The following is a 13665-nucleotide window of genomic DNA, read 5'->3' as shown; positions in this document are numbered from 1 at the left end:
AAATATCGCATCGATTTCCCATCGTGAATGCTCGTAAACCCTCTCCTATTTTCCCTGTCTGTCATTTTCGCTTCTACCGCCGTTCCCTTTTTTTTTTCTTCTTCTTTCGCCTCGCGACGGCATTGTATAGAATCTCCTCCGGAGACAGGGGAACGCATGGGTCAACGAGCACTCGGTTACCGGCTGAGGAAACATTGTCCGACTCTACTTCGCGCTGCGCCGGAACGTTTTTGTTAGCACGCCATCGGGGAAAAGTTTGGCAATAGCCGGGGCTCGGGGCTCGATGAAAGACCAACGTCTCTACGTTGAATATTTTCTCGGCACTTTTTTCCCCGGCGGATCTTCCGGCGGTTTCGGGCGCGGATGGACTGCGGGGATTTAGGCGGGCTGTGGAGCCTTCTGACGAGGAAGTTATTTAAGGAAATGCCTGCGATGTCGACATTCTGACTATAATCTGTTCCATATTCTAGAAAGTTCTGAATCGTTTGCTATAGTGTACTAGCTCGGTCGATTTAGCGAACGTTTAGGTGAATAATTTTGTAGATGCGATGATAAATAGAAGGCGGGTCTTTGGGCAGAGTAAAGATTGTCTTCGTTAATTATTGACACATTATTAGATGGATATGTCGCATGGTCCAAAATGTTAGTATATTTTGCTAACATACGTATAAAGCTTGAAATATTTTGTATGATGACGTATTTAATCATTCATCGATTCTCTCTCATTAAGTTTCTTATTAGGTTTGAAAATTGTTCCTTTAAGTCGAAATCAAATTCTATTCCCTTTACACCAATATTTAAACATCCAAGTAAATGTTAACTATAAATAACAATAAATATAAATTTCCCTTTTCTTCTAAGAATTTATTGTGAACGAAAAAGTCCTGATAATTGTAATTGTAAAGAAAATAATATAGCAAGTGGTTGAAACATTCCAAGTCAATAATGATCCCTGAATAATCGTCGAAAATCTACGGTCTTTAAAAATTCCTGAGGTGGACTTATTATAGATTTAGTAATGTAAATAATTATTTTAGAGAAAATGAAAGATTAATATTGAAAATGATAAATAATATAATATTTATTATATACCATATTTTATATTTTCTTTCACAATTACAATAAGATGAATGCAATATGCTTCTTTTTACTGTTTCATATTGCATCAAACCATTTTTATAATAATTTTATAATAACTCGACTACTAATAAACATTCTATTAGATGTCCAATTGACCGTGGACACGACCTCTCCCAAAGCTGGAAAATACCAGCGTGGAAAAGGGGACAGATAAACCAACTCCGTGAGCAGAAGCGTCTGCGGGTCGAGAGACAAAAAGCGAACCGTGTTATTACACGAAATCTCTGAAACCGGGCATTTTGCTTTGGAAGCTTTTGCGGCCAGTGCATCTTCCTTTCAATCGGAGTGGTTCTCGGTGGCGATGTCGTCGGAATGGAATGTTCAGTGTGTCGGATGTTCGTCCCGGCTTTATCCGGGAGCAATAGGGCAGCTCGATCGAAAATACGACAGGTGAAAATATTTCAACCCTTTTCCCCCGACTGGAAAGTCAATACTTCTGGCCGGCTGACAGGGCGCCGGGAATATTATGATAGAACGTCCGCGGGGAAAAAGGGCGCTCCTTGATAATTTTCCTCGAGGACACGCGGGACGGCGAGAGGGGGGAGGGAGGAGGGGGGGGGGAGAGAGGCGAGTGGGAAATGTGTCTTAGCTTGTCACTTCGATGCGACACGCCGGAAATTGGTCTTCTGTTTATTCGGTCGTTAACATGAATATTCTTCGCCGTGGAAAATGGACAGAGCGGCCGTTCGATTACGTGGCCGGCTCTCTTTCGTCGACAGATCTTTGATTACCGCAGATGAGGGTGGCTCCGCGGATTTTCGATCCACGGGATTGCCTTCGTTTTTCTACCGCGGTGTTTCAATTTTATCGACGGACACGAGGAAACGGTGTTCGACGACATTGTATTTTCTGCGCTAATGACCATGGCGCGCTAAGGGTGTCAGATAAAGTTAGCGTTGGCTGGTACTTCCTGCGAAATGATTAACCAGTTAGCTATTTTTGACGACAGACGTTGTCAGTCAAACATAGGTCAGCCGTTTCCTGAGGAATAATTAACCAATCAGCTATTTTGTGGCCTCGTAATACAAAATGTTGTCATTTCTTAGTGTACTCGTGACAAACAGCTAACTGGTCAGAAAGCATATATACTTTAGTATCCTTTATTGATCCATACGTTTAGCGACAGTGTTCTATTTGAACAAGATATGAAAACCATCGAACGTATACGGTAAAATTATAGTATCTCGCTCACTCTTCCAAGAAATTGATCGATGGCCGAAAATTGGACAGTTTTGGGTAACAGAAATTTTCTATGAATTTTTATTAGCAATGGGATGCCAACATCGAGGTAGAAATAAAACGAAATTTCATGAACCATGTAACAATACAACATTGTTGCAGATCAGAGGTGGGCAAGAATTATTCGAACAAGCAATCATTCGAATAAATATGTAGTTAAAATTATGTATAAATTAATCAATTAAGAAGTAATGAATTATTCGAATAAAATACTCGAATAAAAAGAGTTCATTCGCATAATTATCTTAAATAACTACTTACTCTCGACAATACGAACTTGAAGAATGTCCTTCCGTGGCCACACATTCTCAGCCAAAAAAACTCAACTTCGCGGACCTTTGAAGAGCACGAAAAAACATTTGTTCAGCAAGTCAAACTAGATTGTCCTCAAAGCGTGAAGTCTGCTCTTTCCAACGAGTCGAAAAACATTGATCTACTACAGCCAGAAATAGTTGGTGCTTGTGCCCGATATGTGGACGATCTGTCAGTAGTGGCAGCGGAGAATTTGTCAGGCAAACGCACGTAAATGTTTCAGCATTCCCGGGGGAGGCTTGTCATCGAGGTCATCGGGAGATAAAAACGTCGACAGACGGTAGTCAACGTTCACGGTGCGAAACGATAGTCTGGAACCGGCGGCTTTGTATCACCAATTTACAAAATTACGAAGAATAGTAACGTTGCAAAGAAGATTAACGTAGTAATCAAAGTGTCCATTAACAGGTCTATAATCAGCGGAAGCATTACCATCGACCTCGCATCGTTTAATTTCCTAGGAAAAATGTCTACGAAGCGTTAACTCGGCTCCCGGGGCAATTGATATATCGTTGAACCGTTTTCCCTTCGCTAAGCGAGTGCAGTGAGCCCATAAACTCCGAGAGCTGTTTCTAAAACGAGCCTGCGCGCCCCGGCCGCTATTACTCCTGTTTACACAGCGACGGGCATTCAATTATGTCGGCCAGGGTACCGGGGTTCTTCAAAAATTGAATCGACCGCGTTGCCGGCCCCGGCCACAAACAGCCAAACATTCGCGCACGGCCCACGCTGGAACAAATACCGGGACCCGTGCGCGATTGTTACGCCCGTTTAATAAATGATAAGGACGACGAGAATTGATTCGACGAAAAATAAGGGGGTGGTCCGGGTCCCCGTCGTCAGATGTGTCCGTCTGCGACCCTCCGCCGAAATTACCGGTAATTTTTCCTGTCGCGGTTGACGGAGATGAAGGGAAGATATAACACGGGTTCGGGCCACCCTTCCCGCACGGTCTCTCGCCTCCCATTGTTAGCCCCGCTTGGAATTCAATTCGAGTCCACTGAGTCCCAAGTATCTCGAGGATGCCGAGGCGCGCGACAAGAAGGTGTTCGCAGATGCAGAGCCGTAAATCTCCGGCCGCTAATTGAAACGACGTCGAAAGAAGGAAACGATTGCGCGACAGGCTCCGGCCGTTTTTCATGTCTCTTCGAAACTCTTCCCCGCTCCTGGTCGCTTAAGGATTATGGTAGGGCGAGTTCTGCGGGTCCAAGGCCGCTGTACCTTCCAAGTTTCTTGTCTCTTCGCGCGATGATACCGTATAATCGCCATGGAATCGCTCGCGGATCTAAAGCGCGACTTAACTACGAGAACAAGCACAAAATGTTATTAAATGCAAAATTCTAAAAATTTTAGAAATATAAAAATGGAGAAAATTCTTAAATAATTTTTGGAGCTACAGATTGCGTGATACACTTTGATAGTTATATTTTCTTAGAAAAGAAAGAGAATTTATATTTATTTAACGACTGCATAAATATTGTATTTTATCGCAACCGACGTCCGTAGCATTCGAACCCAACAAGTTATTACCAGAGGTCTCCATCACTTCGAGTCGTCGAACTGCGTCCGGGGTTAATTTAGCGGACCGGCACAAACGAAACTGTTGCTTTCGGTCCGCCGAATGAATTTATACGATAACACGGCGATCAAAGAGCGCAATCTACGGCGGACAATTTACTTTAATTGCGCGGCAATAATATTGTGATCGGAACGGACGAGACGGCCGTTCCCCTGGCGAGATGGATCCAGAAAAATGTTATTCATGGGACGCGAGCGCGCGCGCGCAAAACGTACTCCGGAATACAAGATTCGAATGGGAAACGTTTGTGCACTTGCCGTTCCCTCGAATCGCGGGAGACGTCGCCGGGGTCGCATCGGCTGAATGACAAAGTGGAGGGCCGCGCCTTATCGGCTGAATGGCAAAGTAGAGTCAAAGGATACGCGACGGATGCGCGAGCGGCCTTGAGCGGCCGTCCACGACCAGGGGATCCCGGTTGATATTCCCGCGGATTCGTCCGACTGACAGTATCCGGTTTCAGCGGCATAGACAACGGTGTCGACGGTTCGAGTTACCGTCCCTCGAACTCGAGTGGCCGCGTTTTCGCCCCGAGACGGCTTATTATAACCCTTTGTGAAGCCCCTCAAGGCACCGGCGAAGGTTTCTGGCCTTTGATCCGGCCGGACGATCGATCATTGTGCAACGTCTCACGTCCGCGAGCCGTAGAGACGAAAGAAAAGGAAAGACCAAGAATGATCTCGGCGCGGCGTGTCACCTACGTGAGCTGTTTTAAACGCAGCCCTCCGGGACTCCGTGTCCTGTACTACTATTTTTATTGGGTCATTCCCTTGTCCCGGGATCCCACTACCTTAATATTGACCGCATTCGCGCGCGATTCATCAACGAGATCGTAATGCCGGCCGCGGACCTGGAAAATATTTAGCGGAGCGGCATTTACGAGGGAACAGCAATTTGGATTCTTTCCGGGACGTTTTGCTGGAATGTAGCATTCCAAATACTCTAGGATTTATAAGAATATAATTCAAGTCGCAAAATTTAATATTTAGTAATATTTTAATAGTTAGGAGAAAATTGCAACTATCAATGCTTGACATATATTGTAATTACCATAATTAATTCATTCATGTACTTCTTCACTCATTTCAAGCTATATCTTCTCTAAATGTTCTTCCACACGATATTTACTACTAATTAATATTTATAATAAGTTCTCAATTCTTAATAAAATAATTACAGACGAAAATGTCTTGTAAAAATTTTATGGTTTGATTTGTAATGACTGATAGTCTGATAGAGATTTGTTTCTTGACTTAATCATTTTAATAATTTAATAAAGATGACTCTGATGTCATACCAGACTTAAATATTGCTTCCTTATTTCAGTGATAAATACAACATTAGCGATTTTTAACAGTATTTTACACTGAGAGGAAAAAGCGTATATTGATTGCTTTGCGAGGTTATGTTCAAAAGTAGCATGATTCCAGCCAAAGCGATACGTATTAAATGCAAAATTGCTCCTTCACTTAATCATATTAATAAATAAATAATAACACGGCGTTATTGAAAACCGATTCCGGCGTTTCATCCGTCATAAATATCGCCTTTTAATTTTAATAATGAACGCGCAACGACTCGAGGGGAAAGGACATCCATCGAAGCAGTATTTCCCTCCACGGGCAAAACAAAAATTGATTTCTCTTATAACATTTTGTTAAAGCGCGTCCCGGAAATATGTTCACCGAATCGGGGCGGTTCGATTTAAATGAATGTCGAAGCTCCGCGATCGTTCCCGACAACAAAATACAAAACTCGCCGCCGATCGGAAATTACCAGTCTGAGAACTCTGGCGAGAATTTCCCGATTTTCCAGCGGAAACCATCCGTTGCGGACTCGGATACGTGTGTTAATTAAAGCCGCGATTGTCGTGAAAATTACGGGAAATTATGAAATCCCTAGAAATCCGGGGGTGGGGGAAAAAAAAATATACACCGACGCGCAAAAGTTAACGAGGATCCGTCGGTCTGTAATTTAAAAGCCGCAACGCGTGAAAAAAGTTGCAATCGGACACGAATTTTCTCCCCCCGCGAAAATCGAAGGGCAAAATTTCCCGATGTAACCGTTCGGAATACAAAGCGCGCCGCGGTTCGAATCTATTCCGTATCCGTGTACGTAGACCCGATAATTTTCCGTGACTGATGCCCGCCGGAGCCTCGCTCTCTCTCTCTCTCTCTCTCTCTCTCTCTCTCTCTCTCCCTCCCTCCCTCTCCCTCTCTCTCTCGCTCTCTCTCTATATATATTTTTTTTAATTGTGAATAATTAAACGCGCCGCGGGATCCGCAATTACAGCCGGTTGATGCGCGTTCGTTATAAACTGAGAATATGATATTCCAATTTGCGGTTTGGTCCGGTGGACGGAATTCGCGGACACACCGTTACGAGATGTTTTACGGATCGCTTTAACGGTTTAATGCGACCGTCCGCGTCCCGGGGAATAAAAGTTTCACGAATAAGGGTAATTGGCGTCGGCGAGCTGCGTGGACGCCGCGTGATTTTGTCGCTGGGAACAGTATTAACGAGCCGTCCCGCACGTATGTTTATTTCAATCTCTCTGTGAACTCGCGGACGAACGAGAGCCTCGCCGGCAAAGTCTATCGTTAAACGAACATCTCCGGCTCGGCGGCGGACAACCCCAATTTAACTATACATGAACACCGCCGAACGTGTTTCCACAATATGTCTTTCGACGACGGTGAAACACGATTAATATTCAAGACTCATACATTTTCTATTTCCAGACACCGTTACGTGATTTATTTCTGATAAGGATTTGCGGCAAATCGGCCGGGGTTCGAAATAAACGAATTTTATTGTATGACAAGTGAACATTTGGGACAGATAATTGATATATTTGGAACGACATGCGTCTTCACTTTGCGTGATCTTCATATCTGACTATTCGGGGCACTCTTTAATTAACAGAGAAATTTCTATCTTTAAACACGTTAAAAAGTTAGTATGACCTCGAATAGTTTTTAAAATATTTTTTGGTACGACGTACTAAAATTTCTTATTGCAGGGTATTAGTGTCTATGGCAAATAATAATTGTTTCTATTGATTTTAAGAAGTAGGAACTATATAGCAAGGCATTTTTTTTTAAATTATTTTAATGGATTAAAAATAGTGCATTAGGATTTACGAATTCTTTAGATTTTTTCCTATTTTAAATTACTTAACCCCTTCCCGTACTTTAGCGAGTCAGACTCGCGATGAAGATTTTTGCCCAAACATGAATATCGCGAGTCACACTCGCGAACAGTTACTTGGGCCAAACATAAACATCGCGAGTCAGACTCGCGAACAGATACTTGGGCCAAACATAAACATCGCGAATCTGACTCGCGATGTTTATGTAAAAATATTGCGGGCATCTACATTTCGGATCGTATTGCGACCTGTTTACAAACATCAGTCTGGTCTGTTTAGCGCGCGTTGATGCGGACCAGCGCGGGCCCGAGTTTCGTCGAGCTAAATGGCACGGGAAGGGGTTAATTTAATCATAAATATATATAATATATAGTATAGATATTGGGTTGCAACGTGTGTAATTTCGTCATACTGTACATTATTCACACTGCGAGAATTACTTTTTTATATTCACAAAATATTCATAATTTCTTCCTTTCGAAAACAATAATTATTATTACTGTTATATATTTTCTAGTATTTATGAGTTAAAATCATTTGTTACAGAAATAAAGAAAATACATTAAATTCGTAGTAAGCTGAACAATAAGATAAGTTTAAGCTAAAATATGTCAAGGTAGAACATGTAAAATCGAAGATACATAAAAATACTATTATATACAATTATATTTATCAAATATAGTTCCTTATAGACTCAGGATTTTGTTCGATAAAAATGACACGATTAAAATTGTAAATATTTACATATTAAAATTATTCAAGTAACAAAAACATTTTTATCTGTTCTTCATTTCTTCCAATCATCTTAAATAATTTTTATCTTGTATAAAATATTCCCATTCTGGTTGTTAATCCTTTCAAGTAAGAGAAACATCGACGCAATACAAAATATGCAAATTACAGAGAAATTTTTCATGCATCTCTCTAGTATTATTTACTCGTCGCCTAGTTCCTAACTAAAGCATGGCGCAGTAATTCCATCGCGACGGGTTAGCGCAAAATTTTGCGGCGTATTAAATGTACGGTCGGCGGGTCGGATGATTGCAATTTGTTAATTTTCGAAGGGTCCCGGTAACGGCGGTCGCCGAAGATCGAAAATGCGGTCGCTGTGTGCGCGCACGTGTCTGGTTATGCGCGCGGAAATGGCGTGTTGAAATCGACAGGAGGCTCTTTAGGTATTTATTTGTAAGCCCGGGTATATACGCAGCGCGGGTTCCCGGTGTTGTGCCATTCGGAGAGACCTCGACAACCGCCACTTAAGCGGAACGCCGGAGGGTTGGCTGCCTTCCCCTGTATTCAATTAGTACACCGCACGAAATATCAATGCCATTGCTGGAAAGCTCCTTCGACGTTCTCGAGCATGGGGGAATAAGAGGATACTTTCCGGGAACCACAGTTATTCCAATTGAAGCATGCGCCGCCATTCGAATTGCTGTTAATCTCTCAGTCTTTAGCGACTACGGTGCTCCGTCAAAGAATCATTCTCTTCTTAACTCCACATTATTGCGTCCACACTCGCCGCGTTTGATCCACCGTCACCATACGATTCTTATTTAATTATTCCATTAAATTCCATTTGCAGCCAATAGTTTATGCATGCGAAAATAACGAAATTAGATTGCACGCGCACTGTCATGCAGTTTATATCATCGTAAGTTCACTTATTAATAATACGATCCATCTATTATATTTTATATTCAATGATACCGCCGCACCTTATATGGACGACGGTATTATTCGTTCAGATTTGTAAATTAATTATTACGTTGATCTATTTCGTCGTTACGTTTTGATTAGGATCCGTAGTAGATAAAATCATTTCGCAAACAATTGATATCGCAGCAGCTGAAATCCCGATGCGATAAAACACTCGAATTTTATGAAATTGCTCGGCATTGTTGTCAGTAAAACTGTTAAACGAGTTAACCGATGGCTCCGTTTATGAAAGGAAAGTTCCCCCCGCTTACTTTTTCTATTTAATCCGCGAACGGCGATCGAAAGAACACGCGCGCGGGCACGATTTTCCACCGGGCGTCAAAACATACTCGAACTCCGGCGAATTGCACTCACGACACGAGTCCACGAGAGAAGTTAGCTGTTAATTATCTGCATTTTTTAATTACAGCCCCCTCCCCCTCCCCACCGTTGTTCGACGTAATCACTGCGTGAAAATTTCCGCGCGAACTGGCGAATTCACGCTACATATTCCGCGGGCTCGCGTCCAATTAGAAACTTTCGTTTTGCACCCCTGTTTTATCGAACCTGCTCCCCCCACCACCTCCCCCCTCCCCCCTGCCCGCGATCGTCCAACTTCCCATTCCGGCTGTATTTACCCGTTCGCGTGCCTCTCTTCCTCCCCTCCCTTCTCCTGATCCACGCTGATTAATAATCGATTCTCGTTTATTTTTCAGAACATGGACATCGCGAAGGCTTCGGAGCGCATGCTGAAGCTCGCCGTGAGTATAATATAGCCTCGTCGAAAAGAAACGAATGAGACAACAAAGTGAGCGTACTAACAAGCTCAGAGTGATCGAAGTCTGTCAGCGTAAAAAGACGAGGGGGACTCAATCTACAGCGCGATACAAATTGATGGGGCCGTAGTCGCTGCGAGAGCTAATTCGTGCATTATCGAGAAGCAATTATCAGATTCGTGAACAGTGTCGGATGTAGAGATATTGTTCGGAGGGTTCGTTGCATGTTGATTCGATCCTCTGCACTGTATAGATTTTAAAATGTTACTTAAATACCTCTGAATTTTTTGAAATGATTATTCCATTATAATAGTTCCATTATTTTATTTCTAGTTTTATGGAAAGTTCGATCTGTTATAAAATTTATGTGGTTCATAATATGAATACAATGCAAGTTACAAATTAATTACTAACACAATGCAAACTATAGAATTAATATAGAAAGTAGATACATATTTCTTCAGTTATAGTTCTTCATTTTAGTCAGTATTGAAATTATTAATTATTAATGCAGTGATACTTAAGTATCATATCGCCATTTGAGATTTCATATTTAAGCACAGTAATCAGCCATGTGGACACTTTAAATTCATTATTAATTCCAGTGCGCTTAGCAAATAAAATTACTAGACTCGTCCATAATTGTCTAGAAGCTCGGATAAGATCTAGAAACCTCAAACAGTTTAGATAAATAAGGCAGATCTTGAATGGACCGCAGGAAACGCAGACTCCTAATTGCTAGAACTGAAGAACAGGAATAAGACAAGGCCACGAGGAGGTGAAACGAACCTCGAGCGATCTAGAAAATAATTACTCTACCTCTGGAGACAGCAAAGAATCTCTCTCGCCAGAACCAAAAGATTGCCTTGGCATGACCAAAAGATAGATAACTTTGACATAACCAAAAGATAGATAACTTTGGCATAACCAAAAGATACCGTATCAGCAAAGGAGATCCGAAAGACGGTGAACACGCGTACCCGAAAGTGACGTTTAATTCGCTGTGAAGACTTACGGCGATGCTCCAAGACCCCAGAGAGTCTCGTTCAACACTCACGACCCAAGAGAGACTAACCGAGGCCCTTAAAACGCACTAAAGACCTCCGAGTGTCTCTTGACTGACCCTTGGAAGACAGATTTCTGGTGTCTTGGGTCCACGACCAGAGTCCTCGAAACGGCGATAATTAATAATATATTTCATCGTAATTATTAACCTCCGATGGTCCGAAGGAACTAGCAACAATCGATCTTTGAATATATAAATTGATGTTGCTATGGTTTTATAATATACTATGCTATACGTAGGTATAAACTGTACCTAAATTCAAGAAATTGAAGCTACTCTTATATTAAATACTTTAATTCATAAATGTCTGTCTTCAAGAAATTCTGATTTTTCGGAACAATAAACTGTAGTATGGAATTTTTCAGACTGTCTCCATTTACATACTGTTTAGCCCACAAAAACTACGCATACGTCGTACAAAACAATTGCGAAATTAAATGTAGTAAAATATAAAATTTTATAAAATATAGATCTTTCGCCAAGCGACTTTCGCTATTTTAAATATTTAGGATAATTTTTATGGGCTAAATAGTATATAGTGTTCATACAGGATAAATAGTACATAGTATTCATATGCACCAACCTAATAAAATGCACTTTATCGCATAAGATAGAAATACTATAAGCCAGAAGATTTATTTCAGATTTCCAGTGGCAGTGGCTTAGAGCGCAAAGGGTTAATATAGTCTCTAACGTTCGAGAGGTAGTGGGGAAGTTACGAAAATACGGTAAAATGCGAGCGCGTGGTTACGGTTGTGACTAGTCTCAATTTGGAATCGTACAATTCAGAGCTGTACAACATACTTCGCGCGGTGGGTAATGGAACAGCCACGCGCCCAGGGCGAACCTACTGGCAACGTCTTATCGGAGAGCTGACGTCAGAGAAGAAAAACTCAAGTGTTTACGTTTTTCATGCTGGGGTTCATTCTATTTCTCTTAATCCCGACATTATTTATGACAGGTCGCTGTCACTTTCCTCAGCCGAACAACGTATAATGGCAACACTGTCCTAAAACTGCACAAAATCTGCCCGAGCTTTTACGGGCTAAATAGTATATAAATGAAGACACTCTGAAATATTCCATATCAGAGTTTATTAATTCTAAAGATCAGAATTTGTTTAAGGCAGGCATTTCTGTATTGATATCTTGTTAAAAAGGGTGTTGTAAAGCAAACGGGACATATTTTGATTAAATGAACAGCTTTTAAAAAAAGATATACAATTTTATATATTTACGTAAACATCCGACATTTCATATGCACCAACCTAATACTTTATTGGGCTATATAGATGGTTAAGAGTTTGCAGGTGTAATTTGTATAAAATGTCATGATCTTTACAAAGACGACAAATAAATCTATTTATATATTTTTTGAAGCTTCTAATCTAGACTACTAAATCTGAAAACTATGCATTACCTTAAGAATTCTAGATAGAAATACGAATGCTAATTTTTATACATTTTTAGACAAAACCAGCAATGTCTTTGGTAAGTTTCAAAGTCGCTTAACACAGACAATAATTAAATTTGCCATCAAACTGTTAAGTACCCACATGAACCAATTTTAAACTTCTTTACCCAAGTTCGAAATACTGTTCCTCTGCGGCATTGCTTCCGGTTTCCTGTATCGTTGGAACATCGGCTCTCCACAGGTCGTTCGTCAGAAAGAATTGCACGCGGAGGCCCGCGGCTTCGAGCGGCTCGCTTATTGATAGGAGCAGCGTCGTTACAGTGTAACTCCGTTACAAGCCGCGCCGTTTCCGACGGCGGTATAACTCAAACGGCGACGTCACCGACGACCGGCTCCGCGCACACCCGGCGAAAGTTGAATCATGAATTCATAGATTCCGCGAAACTTTCGGACCGGCGTGGCATTCAAATGCCCGGCTGTTGTCGCGCGCGCGTTCCGCGACGCAGAAACTAAAGCGTTCACCGCGGACGGATTTACAGCTCTGCTCCTCCACCCTGTATTGCCTCCGCGCTCATTGAAAACGCGTTTACACGTCGACTACGCCGTGAACGTCGAAGATCGAGCATCGACGCCAGGCGGGGGAGGAACACCGTCGCGAAATAATACCCCGCGGCTTCTTGTCCGCGGGAGTAGCAGCGAGTTTCGACGGCTCTCTTGTTCTCAAGTGGAAAGAAGACATAGTTCGTGTCTGCTTTAGCATCGCTCATGCGGCCGAGGGTGCTCCAAACGTTCTATTAACTTTCCACTCGGTATTTTTCCTGGGAAAACGTCGAGGGGCCGCGCTGCTCTTTTGCGCGAACGTTCTTGACACGTTCCTCAAGCTTTGCAATAACTCGCGATTACGTTCGATGAAATCTTCGATGTGTGTTATTCGCCTTGACGAGGAGAGGTCGTACTTGTGGAGTCGACGATTTCAGCGATACTTCTTGCGGCGATTCTGTAGACGCAATAAGCAGACGCGTGTCCAGTTTTGATTATGGATACGTTTAACAATGCTTATTTTTGATAGAAATATTTGCTAGGAAATTTTTATATGGCTGATGTTAAGTGACTGATGTATACTTAATTGTAATATAGTTAGAATCATGATATATGTTTTGAGAAGTCGTCCAAGATGAGGCTCTTTGCGTCAATAACATTGTCATTATCTTGACATAGATATTTGATATAAATAAAATCTTTATTATTTTGCATACCATCTAAGTCATCTAATTTTAAATTAGCTAAAATCGTGATA

At 41.8% G+C, this 13665-nt stretch overlaps 1 protein-coding gene across 1 annotated transcript in view; it reads left to right on the top strand.

The window, feature by feature from the left end:
* Positions 1 to 13665, top strand: part of Mdy (diacylglycerol O-acyltransferase) — a 194816-nt gene that overhangs the window by 155297 nt on the left and 25854 nt on the right. The window contains exon 9 of the mRNA XM_078197577.1: positions 9830 to 9874. Coding sequence (XP_078053703.1) covers positions 9830 to 9874 — 45 coding nt within the window. The remainder of the gene's footprint in view (positions 1 to 9829; positions 9875 to 13665) is intronic.

Source organism: Augochlora pura, chromosome 3, assembly GCF_028453695.1.
Source record: "Augochlora pura isolate Apur16 chromosome 3, APUR_v2.2.1, whole genome shotgun sequence".
Classification (NCBI taxonomy): Eukaryota; Metazoa; Arthropoda; class Insecta; order Hymenoptera; family Halictidae; genus Augochlora; species Augochlora pura.
This window is presented reverse-complemented; position numbering and strand designations above follow the sequence as displayed.